The sequence below is a fragment of the Artibeus jamaicensis genome, unplaced genomic scaffold, assembly GCF_021234435.1.
Source record: "Artibeus jamaicensis isolate MK-2021 breed Jamaican fruit bat unplaced genomic scaffold, CSHL_Jam_final contig_797, whole genome shotgun sequence".
Taxonomy (NCBI): Eukaryota; Metazoa; Chordata; class Mammalia; order Chiroptera; family Phyllostomidae; genus Artibeus; species Artibeus jamaicensis.
Genome location: NW_026521977.1, coordinates 16,334,958 through 16,356,593, shown reverse-complemented (window position 1 = coordinate 16,356,593; position 21,636 = coordinate 16,334,958). Strand labels below are relative to the sequence as shown.

The 21,636-nt window shown below is 43.1% G+C and overlaps 1 protein-coding gene across 2 annotated transcripts in view; it reads left to right on the top strand.

Moving 5' to 3' along the window:
* KCNA4 (potassium voltage-gated channel subfamily A member 4) overlaps positions 1–13,543 on the top strand; it is a 300,918-nt gene extending 287,375 nt beyond the window's left edge. Inside the window, exons 1-2 of one of the 2 annotated variants that reach the window (XM_037126671.2) lie at positions 6,376–6,754; positions 10,000–13,543. In XM_037126671.2, coding sequence (XP_036982566.2) covers positions 10,770–12,734 — 1,965 coding nt within the window. In that variant the 5' untranslated portion in view covers positions 6,376–6,754; positions 10,000–10,769 and the 3' untranslated portion in view covers positions 12,735–13,543. Of the gene's footprint in view, positions 1–6,375; positions 6,755–9,999 lie in introns of those variants that run through there. The other variant, XM_037126670.2, reaches the window with a different exon arrangement.
* Positions 13,544–21,636: the final 8,093 nt, after the last annotated feature.

The window sequence follows — 21,636 nt, the reverse complement described above, 5'->3', positions numbered from 1 at the left end:
ATGGCCTTTTAAGTAAATGTGAGTGGTATTCAGATGTACAACTGTGAATACTTCAGCCTGTCCAGGACTATCCCTATTCCCCTAGAGAGCCCCCTCCTATCCCATTCCCAGGCACTTAGAAGAGTGACTAGGCATGGACAGTTGATGAACATTTACAGCACATAGAGATGGTATTCAGGAAACAAAATAACAATGAGGGGTTCTGTGAGCTCCTTCTCTGGTGGGAGACTGGGCCCTGAGAAGTCTGGAAAAGAAGCATTAATCTGACATTTCAAAGGTATGTTATTCTAGATGCAAAAAGGCAATGGACAGGCTCAGTTAAGGTAAAGATCTTACCTTTGTCTGGGAAAATACCAGCCTGATATATGACTACCCACCATGACTCGATTTTAGTTGGGAAGTTTTAATTGCAGACCTTCCTAGGTGGTTACTATTGGTCTCTGAGTTTGAAATGCCAGCCATGCAGGTCTCCCCTGAGCTTGTCAGGCTTGGTATGTGGCCCCTTTCTTGTCCACATCTACAATATAACCTTGTCTGTTTAAGAGCAGAAACCTGAGACAAAAGATATGCTCAATGAAATTTTGTTGAATAAATGAACAATGAATACTGCTCTAGCCCCTCAAGCAATCCAAGAGTCATTGCTTTAGTCAAATGCTTATTTTTTCCCCCCAAGGGCTTTATAAATCATTAGAATTTCACTGTAAATATGTTAAGTTTACTGTCAGGTATAAACTTATGTAAGAATTTTGAAAGGGTCTCTTTCAAAAAAACATCTAAAGGAAATGGTCCACCTATGATTTTGTGCTTATTCAGAGTCAGAGCTGATTTGTGAGGTCAACAGAGAGGTAAATTAGAGGGGCTTCTGGTGTATATAAAGCTTGACAGGTGATGCAGTGTTCTCAGCAGCCAGGGATGAGAAACCACGAGTTAGCATCCTTATGACACTCATACTCTCAGCTTTGTTTGGTTTGGCTTTTTGTTCTAAAATACACCAGTTGGCTAGTCCCCAGAATTGTGTTTCCATCTTTAGCCAGTGAGCAAAGAGTAGAAATAATTTTGTGTAGATTTTGTAACTGATCTGAACCTACTAGACATGTCTTCTGTATGGAAACATCCATCCAACAGCTACAGTCATGGTTTCGGAAAGCGTGCACTGGACGTGGTCTTTCTAACACTGAACCAAATCAGAAGGTGTGTGGGTCTGGTGAGGGAGAGGCAGCCAGCGATGGATGCTGGGGGCCTGGAGGAGGCCTGAAAACGTTCCTGTGTTGCACAGGAACACAGAGGCCTGAAAACATTCCTGTGTTGCACAGAGGCCCCTGGAAGCCGTGGTGATACCTGTTGTGGGGGGGTGAAAGGTATGGGTCAAAATCAAAATGGGGGCAAGGGAGAAGGAACTAGCTCCTAAGAGAATAGAATTTGACCTGTCCTGTGATCATTGCCCATATGTGAAGCAGCCTTCAAAGAGTTTGGAACCCATTTTTGGCAGGAAGTATACTAAGCCTGGTATTTCCATAAAAAGGCCCACACTTATGTATATGGGAAAAGCTTTCTGCACACTCTTAGGAGTAATTACAGAAAGCATGGTGGTGGCAGTTTTTGTAAGAACTGAAATACTGTTCCATACCTAAATTTTCCTTGGTTCATCCCTGCCTCAAGTTTGCTCCTAATTGATTTTTGCCCGCAGACAAGACTGTGGGGTTTTTTTTTAATCTGCACCTCGGTTGCTATTTCATTTTAAGTGAGCCTCCACCAGTGTCCTATTTCCTGGCCACATATAAGGAAAGCAGAACAAAGAGCTAGTAGTGTGGTTCTGTGTCATCTTTTTAGCTTGGATCTGGCAGGAAGGCACTGCTCAACAGCAGTGCCACCCCACATTGGTGTATCACTGTTCAAGGTGAAGTGCATTGCAAATAAGAAGTTATGTCAATTAAAGAACATTTTTTATTGACTTGCATTTAGAAAACTAACTCTAATTATGGTTATGCCAACTCAATTTCACTCACTAGGCTTCTGAGTTGCAGCCATAGACGGAGGAGAAAGGGATGCCATCTAGCCAGGAAGTCCAGGAATGCCTATAATTCAGTCTTTTCAGTGGATGGCACAGCTGCTCACCTGGGTTTGCCCAAGAGAGTGTGTTGTGTGTGTGAATTACATCTGTCCTGAAGGTAAGGGTGGGAAAAGGTCGAGAACCTTTTCAGGCAGTGTTTTAGCAGACTGTAGCTCATACTCAAGCATGCATATCCAAGCCTATCTCACTGTTACCTTTCCCAGTTTCATATTGAGTCATCTGCTTACCTTGCTTCTCCTCATATCTGCCATTCTTGTTCAATAACCCTTTGTCATGTGGCTCCTTCTGCCTTGAGAACCTTTCTCAATTAACTGCTCCAAATTCAATTAACTGCTACTTCCTTCTGCCCTGTGTGTGACTTCTGTCAGACCCTTACCACATGAGTGTGTTGACTCAATTCCCACCCTCTAGACCATGGGTGTCCACCCGGGGCAGACAGGCGGCTGCCTTATTTGCTATTGTGCCTGGTACAGTGCTGTGGTCAGTCAGGAAGCAAGTGAGTAGTCAGTCTTTCTCTCCACGGTTGATGTGTTCTCACTTTAATAAGAAGTAAATATGCTTCTCTGGTGTCTAAAGACTTGACCAGTAGTGGGATGAATAAAATGGAATGGGAACTGGTGAACAGTCATTCAAAACTCCAGGTACGAGAAACAACTAGCTGAGTGACTCACATGTATAAGGAATTTTGGACTGCTCAGAATACCTGCACGCATCAATCTGGGCCTGGGAAGCATGGAATCAAGTTCCCCAGGACCCTCACCCTCACATCCCTTCAGAACTTTAAGTTGGATAGTTGAGAGGCTTGGGTAAGCAGGAAATAATGTGGTCTTCTTTTAGTTTTCTCCCACCACATGCGCTGAACTTTCTTGGCAAATGGAAACCTCTTCCGTTATACATTCATTTTACTACATTCTTATCAAGTGTCTCCTCTGGGTCAGGTACTGCGCTGGTTGCTTGGGATACAGCACGTATTTTCAAGGGGGTGTCACAGGGGGTTCTTGGGGGAGAGAGGAGGAATAAACAGAACATTGCAATTCACTGGGGACCATGGTCCCCAAAGAGAACAAAAGCATTTAGAATGGTCTCTGTTTATATCCCACAGGGCCTCCTATCCTCTTTGTAGAAAAGAGAATCTGTGACCCCTTGCCCCTTTCTACATAAACAAAGGCTTCATGGTGCAGTCTGGAACATTCGTGCCACCACTGAGAGAATGCAAAGCTGGGGAAAAATTGATCGTTGTGTTAGGTGTATTTGGGGGTAGGCAGCTTGAAGAATTTCAACTAGTCAATGACTAAGGCAAAAAAAATGATAATTCTTGCTCTCTCAGGAGAACAGAATTTTGCAGTTGAGACAAGGTAGATTCTTGTTGCTCACAAGCAAAGCATCTTTCTACTACTGTTTATTTGTGTGGGTTTCTAGGAATCCTTAAGAGAATTTCAGGGAGAGAAATGTAATGCTTCTCATTTGCTTTATAATTATTTAAAAAGGCAAAGGTGTCTGTGGTGGGGGATAGGAGAGGGAGGCTGGGGGCAGAACATACTGTTCTCAGTTGGATTCTACCTACATCTCAGATTCCAGTCACTCTGGGTCCTCCCAGTGCCATGTGCCCATGTGTCCCCATGGCAGCCACTCCAATTCTCACCATTCTTCAGACACATCTCCCCTTTCCCTGTCAATCCATGCCTGCCTCTCCCAAGGTGGGTTCTGTTCCATTCTTTGCTCCCTGGGAACACTATTCTCACATTTCCAACCTGGCATGCATCCCCTTCTTTCATAACCCATCACTGCATCTGTTACAGCCACTAGTTTACGCGGACGAATGGACGGAGACTGCCCAGTATTATCATCACTGGCCTGGGGGTCTGTCCGCATTGCAGAGAGTCAGAGCGTCTAAGGCCCAGTTCTGCTATGTAAGTAGCTGTATAACTTTGGGGCAAGTTACTGAACCATTGTAAGCCTCAATTTTTTTCTCTGCAAAATAGTGATAATAATGGTACCTACTACATAAAGTGTTTAGTTATTCAGATAAAACTAGCCAGTATGCATGCAAAGAACTTGACACAGAGCTGGGTACTAGGAGGACACTCAACAAGTGTTACCTGCCTTGATCGAATTCTCAATAAATGTCTCTTCTATGACCTGAATATCTCCCTAAGAGTGATTTCTCCTCGGCCTCACTTGACTGCATTCTCCCTGTGCTTCAGCAGCTCAGATTCTTTATGCCTAAGAAGGGCAAATATTGATAAAGTCCTCAGGCATTTTAAACTTTAAAATTCTCTGGACTGTGAAAGGAACAAACGATAAATGACTCACGGAAGCATATTTCATAAAGTTTTAACATGATCCCGTTAAAATGTCCAAGCTTCAATATAACTGCCATCTTTTGTACATCATTCAATCTGCTTTCATCTCCCTGAAAGCAGGCCGCTGTTGCTCAGGACTGATCTCACAAATTGCTTTTGGGAAACTGGTCCCGAGATCTTGTGCCCTGCACCCTGCCTTCTAATGGCCCAAGAAACATTGTTCTGATGAGACACCCAGAAACTCAATTACCTGCTTTAGATAGGTATGAAATTGCACAGTGACTAACTACATCTCTGTTGTGCACTTTTACTTTGGGAGAAATCTGCCCTCCCTGCTGGCTGGAATGAACAATAGTGGTGAATGAACTGAGGCAAAAAGCCTCTCTCTCCAGCTAGCATGGAGGCACCTTTTTCTCAGTTCCCTAACCACGATTAAGACCAGGGGGATCAGAAGTAAATCTGTGGGCAAAAGCTGAAGCTGAACTTGCTGGAAGACGTTAGGAAAAGCAAGGTTGCACCTCAGGGTTTCTTTTTCTTTCTGTCTTCCTTGTATATTTTTTCTTTTCACTGATTACAATGAGAATATTTTAGTTATTTAATTAAAAAATCAAGCAGCCACGGAAAGCAGTCTTCCCGGTGTCCTTCATGGAGCCAGCGGCAGATAGGTGAGCGAGCGCAGGGCATATCTATAATTCAGCTCAGGAATATTTCTCTTAATAATTAATCGAGCACCACAAAAGGAAGAGGCCCAATAAGGCCCACGAACAAAGCTGCCAGCTGAGGACTACAGTGACCGCCTCAGTGCCAAATGACCCGCCCAAGGTCGGTTTTCTTCAACAGCCCCAGAGGGTGCCACCAGTGCTTGCTTGGCCCACAGTGTGTGTGTGTGGGGGGGGGAGGGGTGCAGGGAGGAGAGGTTGGGGCCTCGGTCGCAGCCCGAGGTTCTGATTGTGTGCCTGCACATTCACTCGCACTTACCACCGCTGTCCTTTCTTGTGATGTATTCACGGGAATTGTATATTTCACCCACGCTCAGAGCATTTCGTGCATCTAATAAGCAACCTGGACATCCATCCCGAGGTGAGGACGCAGCTGTAGGCGCACTCACCTACCTACGGAGTAGTACGTTTTTTACCCCTGCGACAGAGACCTCCAGCTGAGATCCAAGCCTCTGGTGGAGTCGTGTTTCTTTTCGCAGCAACAGGTTTAAGGAGGAGGACTTCCCCCCAACCCTCGCCTTGCCTCGCCCTGCCCCCAAGCCAGACTTGCAACCTGCTCAGAGCCTTCGACTTTTTCCCACTCGGATTAGTGCCTCCCGTGCGCAGCCCTTAGCTTGGTCCGGGTTCCAGTTTCTGTGATCCACCCCTCTGGGTGAAACACATACAAAGTCCATGTGTGCCCTGGAGGCCCAACCCGCTGTTTGAGCCACACAAACTGTGCAAAGGAGGCGGAGAAAGAGAGCTCTGGGGACAGTCGCAGGTGACTAGAGGGCTCCTGACCAGGGGCCCCTCCAGAGTTGCATCCGGGCCCCCAATCCCACAAACTCGTTATTAGGTAGGGGTGCCAGAGGAACTGAAGAGACAGCGGGACAAGGAGATGAAAAGACGCCCAGGGGCACCTTGTTGTCGAGGCTGGACCTCCCGTCGAGGTCAGTCCCCCAGCCTCTTTCTAGGCTCCGGATCTGCCGTCGGGACCCACATTTCACGTCCAAAGGGGACTTTTCTTCCCCCGTGATTATTTTCTCGCTGCCGAAGGTGACAGCCAGGGGCTCCTGGAATGATTCCCAGGGGTTCCCCCTGATCCTCAGCATCTGGGGGCCTGACCCCGGGCGAGCAGTCTCAGTCTTGACTGCACCCGCCCCGCCACGCGGGAGGCGCCCCAGGCGCCCGCGGTGAACGCCACGCCCTCGGCACGGCCCTCGCCCCGCCCCCGGCCGGCGCGCGTTCTCGGCCAGGGGAGGCGTGTGCTGCTTCTGCAGCCAGAGCGAGAGGGAGAGGGATGGATGTTGGAGGAATTCGGGCTTAACAAGTGATCGGTGCTGTCTAGGATTTTGCTCTTTTTCTGGGGGAACCTTGACTTCCTTTTCCAGTCGAGCCCTGCTGTGCTGAACTCCAGAGGAACCAGAAGTCTTGGAGGTCTTCTCTGGGGCAGCCCAGATCCCCACACCTGGGCTCCAGCAGCGAGGACTCTGTGCCCCCCTGGCCAGGCAGCGGAACTTCTTCCGTGGATATTTTGGAGCCTCCACCTGCCACACAGGCGTGACTCCTTCCACCCCCGAGATCGTTCTTCCCTTCCTCCAGCTGTTGCAGCTTGAGGGGGGGGAAATCAAAACCAACCGGGGGATTGTCCTTATTTTTATTTTGCACCCCTCCTGGGAACGGTAAGTATGATGCCTCTTATCGTCTCCTCTCTCCTTTTGGCTGTTAAGAAACTGGACATTTGAGAGACAAATAATATCGGGAATGTGACAGAAGGGCATGAATGGAAGGCGGTTAAAAATAAACCAGGAGGTGGGAGAAGGGAGGTGCAGATGATGCGTGGCGCTCCGGGGGGCCAACAGTTGTTATTTTCCCAACCCCATGGATGGGTGCGTGCGCCCTGCTTAACGTGCCCGAGCGGGAACCTAGGTCTGAGGCGAGGGTGTGATTAAAGATGTCGTTTCCCAACGAGGTGGGGTTTAGATTTAGCATCGTTTTGCCTCATCCCAGACTCACTGGTTCCGTTCCTTTGGGAACAGCTGGTGAACGGGTTTGAATTGCTGCCTCTCCCCACATTTGGATTTGCGTGCATTTTCTGAGCATTTGAGCAACACATAGGGACTGTTTAAATGGCGTGTGTTGAAGTGTATAAATCTCACCGGTGTTAGCCTTTCTGATTCTCTCTCTCTGAATCTTTCGCTTTTCTCTCACTCTCTCCCTCGGATAAGGTTCATGTACCATCCTAACACAGTTGTGGAAATTAGCCCTGAGAAATGCAAACAGCTTGTTGTTGGGGGTGAGAGGAGGAGGGGCGGGATGTATAGCTGTTGTTTGGGGGAACAGGACTCAGGAATTGGCAGTCTGTGAAATCCTATTAGTTTGATGGTGTTAAAGAGGAAGGGAAATATTTCCATGCAGAGGTCTCCCCTATTATAAAGGCTCCTGGGAGTTGGCTTGAATAATTCTCCTAACATGAATACCTTGAGGAGGAAGAGAGATTTTTAACCCAGCCTGATTTTGGGGGAGGATTTTTTTTTCTTTTTTCTTTTCCTCTTTCTCTCCTCCTCCACCTCTTCCTCCTATGTTTTCTTTCTTTTTTTCTTTCTTTCTCCTTTTAAGATTAGAGAATAGTGAGGTAGCTGGTAGCCAAGTAAAAGGAAGGTAATTTGTTTTTTTGTAGGCTGGGGGAGTTGGATGAGCCAAAACTAGTAAACCTAAATAAATAAGAAATTATTTGGTGTAGAGCTAAAATAGGCCAGTTCTAGGTCTCCTGCAGATTGATGGAGAATTAGAAGACCCTCTAATTCATGACCTTCTGGGAGTCATTTGGGCAGGACAACGGTGTACGTAGTGTACAAATTTACAGACACTTCGGTTACACTGGGGCTTTATTTAGATGGTGTATTTTAATTGCTTTGAGGGAGTTGGAGAAGTAACTGAGCAAACTCTCGAACTATTTGGCCTGCGAAAGCATTTAAAGGATGTCAGCCTGACCCTCCATGGTGAAAACAGAGATGTAGAGACCACCTGAGGGTAAACATTTTAGAGTATGAGATGAGGTTAGGAGTCAGGCAAAGGAAGAGGGATGTCTGTTGAGAGAGAGACCTTCTTCACAGGTGTATTTTTCTGGGTTTTGTGTCCAGTCAAGCTCACCTCTTACTTTAGAAGAATGCGTAGGAAGGGATATATTTTTGCCACTTTCCTGCTTCTCACTTCATAAAACTCAGTGTGTTTAAGCTTCTAGGCTGACACAATTCAGCAAGGAGCAAGCAGCAGGTGGTCAAGAGCTGAATCCCATTAATGGCTCCAGAAAAACCATTTTTCTTATGCTGCTCAAGTGCTGCCAGTAATAGAAGCTAGTAGATGCCCTGGATTCTGTCGTTATCCTCCCCAATTCTCTGGGCCACTCTTCTGCGTTCTTGGAAGTCCTGTTGGACAGAGTGAGTGGAAGAAGCAAGAGGAGACAGACAATTGGGGCAGGAGCTTTTACGGGTCCTGGTGGAGGAGATGAATTACTTGGACCTGGGGAGAGCCCAGCTAAGGAAGAAGAAAGGCCAGAAAAACCAAGTGACAGTGGGGACAGAGCAGGCTGCAGGGAAGATGTGATGGGGAAGTGGGAGACTGAACATAAAGGTGGGCAGAGAGAGAGAAGAGAGGGGAAGGTAAGGGATGGGAGCTGCTGACTAAATGAAGGCGGGGGCAGGGGTAAGGCAGGCTGCAAACAAAGTCCGTACAAACTGGGTTTAAAAAAAAAACATAAGGAGATAGTCCCTTGAGAAGAGTGTAGGAGGAAACATTGAGATGAACATGGAGGAACTGCAAGGAGAGAAAATGGTTATTAGAGAAGTGGAAACTGGGATTAGCTCCTGGGCTGTGGGTGGTAGGGAGTGTTCTCCAGTCTCAGGAACAGAAAACAATAGCAGGGACGTGCTTCAGGGAGTCAGGAAGTGCCAACTTAATACAGGCCACTGGTGAGTCTCAAAATGTCCTGGATGGCCTCAGATCTGTCCTTCCCCTACTCCAGACAGCGGTGTAGGAACATACAGATTAGGGGACGGGTTCATAGCTAATGAAAGGTTAAATTCCTGTCATGTTCTTAATGACTACCAGGATTTTTTTTTTAAATTTTATTTATTTATCTTTAGAGGGGAAGGGAAGGAGAGAGGGAGAGAAACATCAATGTATGGTCGCCTTTCATGCATCCCCTGCTGGGAATTGGCCTGCAGGGAACCGGCCTGCAACCTGGGTATGTGCCTTGACTGGGAATCGAACTGCGATTGTCTGGTTTGCAGGTCCGCACTCAATCCACTGAGCTACACCAGCCAGGGCACTACCAGGATTTTTTGATACTCACTATGTACAAGTCAGTGGTTTATTCTGTCAATACCCACTATCTCATTTAATCCTTACAAAGGTGGGATGGGGAAGTTGCATTTTCCATAGTTCGTAGATGAGGTGATTGAAGCTTGTTCAAGTGCTGGAGCCTGGATTAAAGAAGGCTGTTTTTGTTTTTTTTGTTTTTTTCCTGATTTTTAAAATCCCAAATCGAGATAGAGAGGGTGTGGAAGGACACTAATTTCAGAAATATTTTATGTGTGGAAATTTTTGAAAATGCATTGAGATCAATGTATGACGGAAGGGGCTGTAAAGTGACAGCATTATTCTTGTGGACTGATCAGACTGACATGAAAACACACTGAGCTGAAATGATACCTAAAGAGGAAGGAAAGAAGGACGTTTAGGCAGAAGGTGATTTAACAAACTGCCCCATTCTCCTTGGAAATTCAAGGTTGCTTGGTGCTCTGTATGGTTTGCTGGAGGACAACAGAAAGAAATGTTATGTGAAGGAAATGCTCAGTTTGCTTTTTTTTATGATTTGATTCTTCTTTTTATTTTTCTTCTGTGCTTGTTTTCCTTCCTTTTTCAGGTGAAGTGCTTCTTCTGCATGATTTTAGCTGAAGGATGCTCTGCATTTCCTTGATTTCTATGGAGACCTCAGAGCTGGGTTTGCCCCTGCTGACACCTCATCATCTTGCACCTTCTCTACCCAAGGTCTTTGCCTCTCTCTGTAGCTTGGCATTGCCCCTGGGTCCAGGAAGACTGTGAGGAGCTTAAGGGGGAGCCTGGAGAATCATCCGATAGGTTTGAGTGGCAATGGCCGGACATACTTCAAGCCTCATGTTAACATGGGTGAAGCAGTCACTGGAAGGCAAGTGCTGAGACTAAAGGCTTATTTGCATTTTATTTAAATTTGATGGACTGAGCGTTGGACAGTTTCCATGGCAGAAAAATATATTCCATTTTCTAGGCACAACTGCTAGTTGTCAGAGACGTGCTGCCTTTGAGTCTAACAGCACCATCACCAACCACGTCCTACATGGATTTCCAGATTTGAACACCCACCCCCAAACAGGTGTTTGGGAGACCCCAACATTATCTGACTTAGGCTTGAGAGTGCTAGACTCTTTATCTAGACCGGCCAAGCTCTGGAGAGCAATGCTGAATCCCTGGGAAGACAGAGCATGGGGCGTGCTGATTTAAAAACAGAAAATGCAAAGTTGGACTGAAAATATCCTTAGTCTTCCAAGCAATCTGCTTAAGTGTTCCAAACTTACCTTAATTTGGTGAGAAAAGAAGCTGCCCTATTTTTCTTTCTTCTGCCACAACTGGAAGCAGCCATTTCCCCAAACCACCACCATGGAGGTTGCAATGGTGAGTGCGGAGAGCTCAGGGTGCAACAGTCACATGCCTTACGGTTACGCGGCCCAGGCTCGGGCCAGGGAGCGGGAGAGGCTGGCTCACTCCAGGGCGGCGGCCGCAGCGGCTGTCGCGGCTGCCACAGCTGCTGTGGAGGGCAGCGGGGGCTCTGGAGGGGGCTCCCACCACCACCACCAGTCTCGTGGGGCCTGCACCTCCCATGACCCTCAGAGCAGCCGACGTAGTCGGAAGAGGAGGCGACAGCAGCCTGAGAAGAAGAAAGCCCACCACCGCCAGAGCAGTTTTTCTCATTGCACGGACTTGATGCCCAGTGGCTCCGAGGAGAAGATCCTGAGGGAGCTGAGTGAGGAAGAGGAGGAGGAGGAGGAGCTGGAGGAGGAGGAGGAAGAGGAGGGAAGGTTCTACTACAGCGAAGATGACCGTGGCGATGAGTGCTCCTACACGGACCTGCTGCCTCAGGACGAGGCGGGCGGCGGTGGCTACAGTTCAGTCCGCTACAGTGACTGCTGCGAGCGCGTGGTGATAAATGTGTCCGGCCTGCGCTTTGAGACCCAGATGAAAACTCTGGCCCAGTTTCCAGAGACATTGTTGGGGGACCCTGAGAAGAGGACTCAGTACTTTGACCCTTTGCGTAACGAGTATTTTTTTGACAGGAACAGGCCTAGCTTTGATGCCATCTTGTATTATTATCAATCAGGAGGCCGCCTGAAGAGGCCAGTGAACGTCCCCTGTGATATCTTCACGGAGGAGGTGAAGTTCTATCAGCTGGGAGAGGAGGCTCTGCTCAAGTTTCGGGAGGACGAGGGCTTTGTGAGAGAGGAGGAAGACAGGGCCTTGCCAGAGAATGAATTTAAAAAGCAGATTTGGCTTCTCTTCGAGTATCCAGAGAGCTCCAGTCCAGCAAGGGGCATAGCCATTGTCTCTGTCCTGGTCATCCTAATCTCCATTGTTATTTTCTGCCTGGAGACCTTGCCTGAGTTTCGGGACGACAGGGATTTCATCATGGCTCTGAGTGCGGGTGGGCAGAGTGGGTTGTTGAACGACACTTCGACACCCCACCTGGAGAACTCAGGGCACACGATATTCAACGACCCCTTCTTCATCGTGGAGACGGTCTGCATTGTTTGGTTTTCCTTTGAGTTCGTGGTTCGCTGCTTCGCTTGTCCCAGCCAAGCACTCTTCTTCAAAAACATCATGAACATCATTGACATAGTCTCCATTCTGCCTTACTTCATCACGCTGGGCACTGACCTGGCCCAGCAGCAGGGGGGTGGCAGCGGCCAGCAGCAGCAGGCCATGTCCTTCGCCATCCTCAGGATCATTCGTTTGGTCCGAGTGTTCCGGATCTTCAAGCTCTCCCGGCACTCCAAAGGCCTGCAGATCCTGGGCCACACCCTCAGAGCCAGCATGCGGGAACTGGGCCTTCTCATCTTCTTCCTCTTCATTGGGGTCATCCTGTTTTCCAGTGCTGTGTATTTCGCGGAGGCCGATGAACGTACTACCCATTTCCAAAGCATCCCAGATGCATTTTGGTGGGCCGTGGTGACCATGACAACTGTGGGCTATGGGGACATGAGGCCCATCACTGTGGGGGGCAAGATTGTGGGGTCCCTGTGTGCCATAGCAGGTGTCTTAACCATTGCTTTGCCAGTGCCGGTGATTGTCTCTAACTTTAACTACTTCTACCACAGAGAGACTGAAAATGAGGAACAGACACAGCTGACCCAAAACGCGGTCAGTTGTCCATACCTCCCTTCTAATTTGCTGAAGAAATTCCGGAGCTCCACTTCTTCCTCTCTGGGAGACAAGTCAGAGTATCTAGAGATGGAAGAAGGAGTTAAGGAGTCTCTCTGTGCAAAGGAGAAATGTCAGGGAAAGGGGGACGACAGTGAGACAGATAAAAACAACTGTTCTAACGCGAAGGCTGTGGAGACCGATGTGTGAATCTAGCTCTCCGTCTGCCACTGCCCCCTGCCCCTACCCCAGCATCTCCAAATATATTTATGCATCAAGAGTGCAGTTACGAAAATGAAATATGCAAATGAATCCAATGCATACAGTAGTACACCATTTAATGGTTATACGTGGCATAATTATTGCTAAACTTGTATTACATATCGAATAAATGATATATCTTGGAGAAGAGGGAGGTTTAAATAGGAGCAAATTGACCTTTATATTTTTTATTAGAATGCAAGAGTTTTGCACATTAACTGGAAGCGATGTTAAAAGTAGAGATGGTTCCATGGAGAGGCTGTGTGTGTTTGTGTGTGTGCTGTGTGTGTGTAAGTAAATTGTCAACATTGTTAGTAATCGTGCAGTGATGGGAAAGTTGGCATTTTGAAGTATTTACTATGTAAGAACTAATGAATTTGAACAGTCATTTACGAGTGCTTTAATAGCATCTCATGTCTTTGGATTCCAGAGTTGTTTTTTAAAAATTGTAAGAATTACTGTGTAGAAAAAAAGAAAGTGAATTATTTAATAGAATGTAGGTCACAATTTTATCTTGGATTTGATTAAAGTTTATTTTTAACTGGAAATTAACTTTTAAAAAGGCTGCAGGGGCCTTTAGAAATTGATTATATTTTGTTATTAATTTTGGGAGGTTGTGAGAGCAAATGCCTAACATTATGCCAGAAATGACATCGGAGAAAAATGTAACAAGTTTTGTTCACAGATACTGGGACTGGAATTTTGTTTTTTTTTACTACTTTATATGCTGGAGATTGAGAGAGACTTCATACTGTGAATGTTTACTGATGTAACAGTTCAATGACAATCATTGGAACAATGATTTCTTAGTCTTACTTTATTGTTCTCTTCTTTTCTTTGTGTGAGACTAAATGCCACAGTAGATAACAGCACAAGATTCCCTTCTTTTTTTTTAAATCTAAATAATTGATCTGCAAAGGAGCTATGAGGTCAAGTTTAGCAACTGAGTCTTTTGAAATTGGTCTGTTACAATGATGCTTCTGAAACCATCCTATTTTCAATATTCTGCTTTTAAATCCAAAATAATTTAACCAAAGCTAATGCATGCACTGAAAAGATTCTTGAAGAAGTAAGACGCTCAGCAGCTACAGTGATTATGGCCTAAAAGCTTTCTATTAAATGTGCAACATAAGTGCTAGGTTTACTAAGTTTATTTGTTTGTGCAGAATGTGGGAAATCACCTCAGAATTTGGCATTCGATTCGCTAACATTGGTATAAGACAGAATTGTGTCAGAACATTTGAATTCAACATCATCATTATTACTATGTTTGTTAAAGGAATTTTATGGCACATATAAGCGCTTAACTCATGACAAGGTGTCCTAGAATGTGAGGGAACAGCTAGTGATGGGACTTGCACTATTAAGTTGTAATGGGACATAGGTTAGCAAACTCAGAATACATAACAGGACTTAGTCTCGCCAGTGTTTCTTCAACCTCTATCCTTTATAAAGTGGGTGTCCTGGGGTTTGGGGAAAAGATATTATCTAGGGCATCTTAAGTACAGAACAAATACTTATATCTGTGAACTTTGGGGGAAAAAAGGCCTAGAAATAGCTTTTCTCAAACTTTTTTATCCCAGGCCATCATTTGGTAGTAATATAAATTATCCCTCTCTTTTAATAATATTTAAAATTCAAAGTTAATACAATATTAGGTTTAAAAGCAAAGATCCGTCCTTCTTCCCATCCCTCCCCGCCACTTATAGAGAAACACCTCTTAAGAACACTTTTGGAGAATGAAAAGGAGAATGAAAAGTAGCAAGCAGAAGAGTTGATTGAAGCTTCCAGGGGTGTCCAACCTTTTGGCGTCTCTGGGCTGCACTGGAAGAAGAAGAGTTGTCCTGGGCCACACATGGAATACACTGTGACACGTAATCACAAAAAAACACCCTCCTAATGCTTTAAGTAGATTTATGATTTTGTGTTGGGCCACGTTTATAGCCATCCTGAGCCATATGCAGCCCGCAGGCTGCAGATTGGACACCCCCAAACATCTCTAGTGGACAATAGAGGGTGACAAAACAAGGAAGTGCCATCCTGTAACAAGACTTCAAAATAGCATTCTATTTTGGGTTCAGAGCAAAAATGTGACAAACATTAGACTAACCATAGGCTATTTACATTGGTCACCATTCATCTGCAAAGTCAACCTGTTAATCTCTGCACACTATTTTTCTCAAGAGTAGAAAGGGGCACATAAAGCAAATGTTATATCAGTTGTTCTGGAAAAGCAAACGAGAACATGTGAAAACTCTGAAGTAAGTTCCATATAAATGCTTGATCTTTTATCTAAAGTGCTTAATCTTCCTCAAGGAGAAATGGGATGTAGAACCCATGAGTTACAGCAGCTTTATTAGGATGTTGCGAAAATCATGGCTAATTTCCTTGATTTGGGGCTCTTTGCAAGAACTTGACTTGCAGGCACACAACTTAGCCTATCATTAAACAACTGCTGCTGCAGAAAAAGTTGACCCTGTGGACAAGGTACCACCTCTCTTTCGCTGTACCCAACTAGGTCAGATTATATCTTAAAATAGATTTAAGTGCATGCTTTCCAGCATTGGATGTTTATTGAACATTCTATTATAATAGCAACAGTAATGGCTTGGCTATATTTGGAAGGGGAAATGTATTGAATTTCATTGTTTCCACAACACCTTTTTAAATCTGAGAAGTTACGTTACCTTTAATTGACTTGTTTTAGAGTGAATAATTCTGAGGATACAGGAAATAGAGCCATTTGGGGATCTTGGAGCTATCCTTCATCTTACGCGGTTTTCTTAAGAGCAGAAGAGTCAAGAAGTGACAGCCATGGGCTTTCAAACCAAATATTAGGTTATCACTAAATGTATATATGTATATATTTTTTTCCTGTAAGATGCATTGACTTTAGAATGGCTGGATCTTGATTCCACCCAGGGAAGGAAGCATTTAAGCTCACAAGACGTGTATAGGGGCACTTCTGTATGGAACACTTCTCTTACACAGACTGTAAAGGTAGAATCCTCAGTGCAGTTATGGATTAATAGCATTTTTTCCAAGTCAGAGCTAGGCAAAATTAGCACTATTTGTGATTATTTTATACAGAGGTGCATGCTTCCAGGAGCTATAAGTAACTAATTTAGGCAGCTTCTCCTTAGAGCCACCATACGTGTCTGGTTGTAAAATAAAAAAGAGAAGTGACCCATTTAGAGATGAATTCTTGGAATCTGGGATCCTTTGGTTGCTTTCCAGATGATAATAAATGATACGAAAAGTACCATATTTGAGGGTAATTTTTAACTAAAATTTTTTCAGGGACGGATGCATTGTTCTCTCTTAAATTTTTTTTTGAAAGGGAAACAATTATGCATAACGGTTATGGAGAAGAGAGGAGGATCAAATACCCCTTTAATTCCCGATAAAGGGTGCTCTTTGATGCCATAGGAATGAGAGCTGGTCTAGGGGTCCAGAGATGGCTTGTTGGCCGTGGGAACATCTTTTCACTCCTCAATTCTCAGTTTTTCTTTGTTCAGTGTAAAATCAAACTGCTGGGCTACATTATCCCTTGCTTCCTCCTATTTTCTAAGACCCCTCAAGTCATACCAGCCTTGATTTTATAGTTAAGTAACAAGAACAAAACAGTTTTAAAGCCCTACTCTTAGGTTAAATGCAGCACCAGGAGTTTAGGACTGAGTTTTTATAATGCAAACTAAACTGAATGAAAAGGGTGGACTTTGAAGCTCTTTATTCTAACAATTTCTAAAGGGAAGAAATTCACTTAATAAAAAAAGATGACTCCACAATCTCCATTTGAATACAAGTGCTGAAAGTTGGTAAGTAAACATTTTGATTTCTGGCTTTGTTATAGTACAGTCCTGTCAGTAAACAGAGTTCCAACCTGTTTTGGAAAACTCATTTAATGCTTATACACATGCAGTACTTCACGAGTGCTACTGCTTCTCTTGTCAAATTTGTTTTAAACAGGGTGGCTGAAGTTCTATAAAAAAATCTTTTCATTAAGCAGGTGTTGAAATAGAATCCAATATATGAATAAGAAACACCTAAGTTAAGATACATATTTTTTTCCATTTTTTAGAAAGTCAACAATTAACCAATGGAAAATTACTTTTATCTGTACTGGAGTCATAAACAGTAGTGCCCTGACCTGCCAAGACAATTAGAAATGGTGTTCTCCATCGCTGGTTTTCAGGACCGTGACGCATCTTCAGCCACTAACATTGCAGCTATTTCTAGATAAAGTGAGACATGACACTTAGATTTGGTTTACATGTTTTTAAGTGAACACGTGATATGCTCATGTGCACGATACAGAGTATAACATCCCTCTTTATATGTTTTTTTTTTTCATTGATACAGTTTAGAATGATTACGGGTTGTCATTCAGTGACAAAGGGGCCTGATCCAGGAAATCTTCCTGACCCAAAAGTCATTCTGAATTCTGCAAGGAACATTTGATGTGGACAAAAGGTACCTCTTGGTTTTCCTGCCTGCAAAGAAACTTGACTCAAAGCACAGGTCTTCCAGACCGATGTAACCAGCACAGGTTAGAAGACACTCTTACCTTGTAGTGTGGAGATCAGCATTCCTCTCTGAAAGAAGGTTGATGGAGTGGTTTGTGTGCAGGATTGAAGGAAGCAGAGCTGTTTGTTCATTGAATGAGAATATATACTTCTGAAATGTAAATTAAGATTAGGACAGGGATAGGAGTTTTATTTCTGACTTGGTTTTCTGTCTCTACAACAGTTTGAATTTCTTACAGTATCTTCTTCACAAAAATTACACTCATACATATTAAACCATGTGGCCCAATTTGAGGTCCAGAAAATTTTGAGGTGCTTTGAAGAACATAGCATATATTTAATGAGTGTGTCTCTAAGAGAAACTCTAGCACCCCCTTTCAGATGGTGGATGATACTAAGTGGGATTGGTACAGAAATAGATGTATAAAGCAAATAATGTGCTAAGTAAGGTGTCTTGCTTTTGTTTAGGAAAAGGTATTCCCATATTTATTGATCATGGTGTTGTTGACATGCTGTTCAGTATCTGATCCATCTGCTGTTACTAGTATCTTGGAAGGAAGATTTGCATCCAGAGTACCCAGAATGAAATGATTCTGATGGTTGATCCGCAGTCAACTTTCGCTTCCTGATCTGGAAATTAACTATTGTATAGATTTCTCACAAGTAGTGTTTCATCTTAGGTTGGCTTTATTCAGGCACAGAACTGTTGCCTCCCATTAAATAGCCAATCTAGTAAATGCAATATGACAAAAAGAAAATAATACAGCACGAAGAAACAACAAATACACTAAAACTAGAAAACCAAGGGAAACCAAACTGGGAAGCCAAGTGTGTTGTTCAAATCAATGTGTCACATATATCAGAAGGAAGTATGAAGGATGGAGGGGTAACCTTTGTCATGACTCATCACCGTTAGTAGTGATAACCAAGAGGTAACTATTGTGGTGAATGACATAAAGCAGAAGTAAGTAATTGAATCATTATACAAGTTAACATTTCTGTGAAAATGATAGAAGTGCCAGCTTACCTTACCATTGGTTTTAATAGTAATTAAATAGCAGTAACTAAAAATATGGAAAATATGCCAGTTTTTTTCAAGTTATTGGAATTATATTGATTTTCTTATGATTCTGTAGTCCAGGGGTATATTTTTAAAGTCAGACAGCATGAAGGCATTTTTATCCATACATTCTTAAGCTACTGGCTATTGAGGGGTCAGTCATGTCTTAAACCAGTCAAAGCAGTTATATACACCCTGTGAATATTGACTAAAGTCATATCAGTGCTGAGCCAAATAATGATATATTTTTAAAATAAGTAGATTAATATTATCCATAATAGATTACCATATGTTTATATGTCATTGTGTTCATATTCTTCATTTATTCTGGCAAAAGATAAGGAAAATGAATGGTCTAAGGCGCTGAAAGATCCTTCTTGAAGTGTAGTGAAAGTGTGTAATTCCCATGTGTTTGGGAGAAATGGTGAGACTCAAGGAATGGAAAACCTTTCTTTGCTCTCTAGATTGGATTTTTATACCATATTACCACAGTGGTATTAGGGCTAATCTCTGAAACATCCCATAGTATAAGGAAATACAGAGTTTCCTTTCTAGGAAGGGTTACTTTTCACATTTTATGGAATATTGCAGCATGTTTATTTTTATTTCTCATGGACATTATTCCTCATATATAAAGGATGCATATAACACAGAAACTAGACTGTCTGGCTCCATAGATCTATTCTCTGCTCTCTAGAAATAGACTTACTTGAAATCATTATCTTTCTGCATTTTTGTTGTAGCTGTTGTTTGATATGATTTCCTTAATTCTCTTAGGTTCCATTGCAGCAGTAAAAAGTTTCAAGTTATTGTTGGGTTTTTTGTATGAATGTTCCAACATCACTCCATCTCACATATAAAACTATAAGATAATTGGAAAATTCCATGTCTCTTGGAGACCAGGGCTTTACCTGAACTCTCTCCACAATAGGGGCTACATTAGGTAACTTGGAGAATACATGCTATTCTATTTATAAACTTGATTCACTCATACCTGAATGAATTGAGGGTTCCCTGGAGAACATTAATGGTGTTGATAACACCCGAGCAAGTCTTTTTTTCCCCCTTCAATTGGTAGGGATCATGATCCAAATGACATATTCGCTTTTAGGCAGGCTAGGAAATAATTAATGAAGCTCTCACTGGACTGAAATCTATCATAAGGTGATGGAATTTCCGGGGAATGGAGTATCATTTTTATTTATTTGTTTTTTTGCCATTCTTCATTGATGTCATTGTGAGCATTATGTTGGAAGGTGGATTTTAGTTTTGGGGTGGTTTACCTAACAGTAAAATGGCTTTCATAAGAAACTAGACACTGTAAGTTCCACACTAACTTAGTAGTTTGAGGAGTATCTCTAGTTCAATATTTTCAGAAAATAACATGAGATTTGGAGATTGTTATCTATATTTAGAACCATTTATTTTGGGGGCAATTTAGCCTATAAATAATGATTCATTTATTAGGTTTCTGGAGAGGATAATGAAAGCTGTTTCCCCATCTCTCTTTTTCCTGGCTTTTCCACATTATATTTAAATCGTGGATTATATTTTACTTGGTGGATATAAATGTTTTATCTTCCAGCAAAGCACATTACAGGCTTGGTTACCAATTGATTAGATGGTGGAAAGATTGTTTGATAATCTGTTTTGCCACATTTACTATTAATCGGTTTAGAGGCTGATTTTAATAAACATGAAAAATGACATAGGGAAATGCATATATATACCATATTAGAATCGGTGACAGAAAAGTAATATTAAGAAGATTTTCCTTCTGGGTTCCTAGAAATATTCTTAGAATTCTTGACCTTTTTGCTTCAGATCTGATCCAACAAATGTGAAGCTTGTAAACTGCTTTTTTTTTGTTGGAGTATCAACAGGATGTAAGGAGGATCAGAGCTAATTGGGGGATCAGGAGTGGGAGGGAGGTTGGCAAAAGGAGAGGAGTCATGCCTAAATGAAGTCATTAATTTGTTGGCAAAAATAGCTATATCAGTCTAAAAACTACTCCATTTGATAATGCTATTAGCTTTTGTTAATTCAGGGAATCTGGGAAAGTAAATTGACCACTTGGAATTGGTACCAAAATCAGTAGGCATATGTATGTATGTGTCCCGGTATCTTATTTCCCTTTGCTCACATACAAAATTGTTAGTCTGTTGAGGATTAAAGCTGTATGTCTTATTAATGATAAAACTCACCTTTCCCTTTGGAGCAAGGAATTCTTTCACTTTTTCCAAAGATTTATCACTTGGACACCTATATAGATCCTCTTCCCTTATTCTAATGCAGTATTCAAACTAAATTCTATTTAGTATTCAATACTAAATTCTATTTAGTATTCAATCTAAAACGGAATTGAGCAATGGACTGTAGCCCTAAGAATGAATGTCACTAACATAGAGCTGAACGATGTGTTTATGTTGGTTATTGCCAGCATGCAATTCTTAGAGGAATGGGAAAATCATAAAATCTGTGCCACAGAATTAGAACTCCTTGCTGATTCAGCTGCTGCTGCTGCTCATCCACAGAGCAGAGGTGTCATTTCACTACTAGAATCCACATACTTCACAGGCTTCAAGGCGGCGTGAGAAACCGTGGAGAATGAAGGGTTAGATTAGATAGCACAGGGATGAAGCAACATGCAGTATTTTAAGGTGTGAATCATCTTGTGGCACCAGACTATTTTTACTCCCTCACGGGACTGATACGAGTCGTTGGATGGGAGAGGCTCTCTTTAGGAATTACCCTTTCCTTTCTGTTTGTCTGTGGCATCGCTGTTGGAGATGGGTCGAGCATGGGATACATTTTGCCGTCGTTGCTAAAATAAGCTGAAAATTACATGCTGGGAACATTTTTTTTTCATTTCAGTTATGAAAAGCTGTCGCTGTGTTGTAAGGTTTGCAAGAGAGATCGGAAAGTCACTTGACTTGGAAAAATTTTGCTGCACCCCCGAAAGGATTTAGAAATGAAACCAAGTATAAGATTTCTAATATAAGTTCTGACCAAATAGAAACTTGTTTAAAATAAGGTGCTCCAAGGCCTCCTTTCTAGTTTCCGTTTTTTATCTTTCTCCTCAGTTATTAAGCCTGTTGCGTTTTATTTTTACCTACAGAGAGAGACATGTACAATGCTTTGTACCCTACCTTCCTTTGCCCCACCGCACTCCCCTTGCCTTTCCTTTGTTCAACAAAAGCCCAGGTCAGGTAGGCTTCTGCTCGTCCAGGTTCACAGATTTCTCCGGGCTTCTTTTTTATGTGTG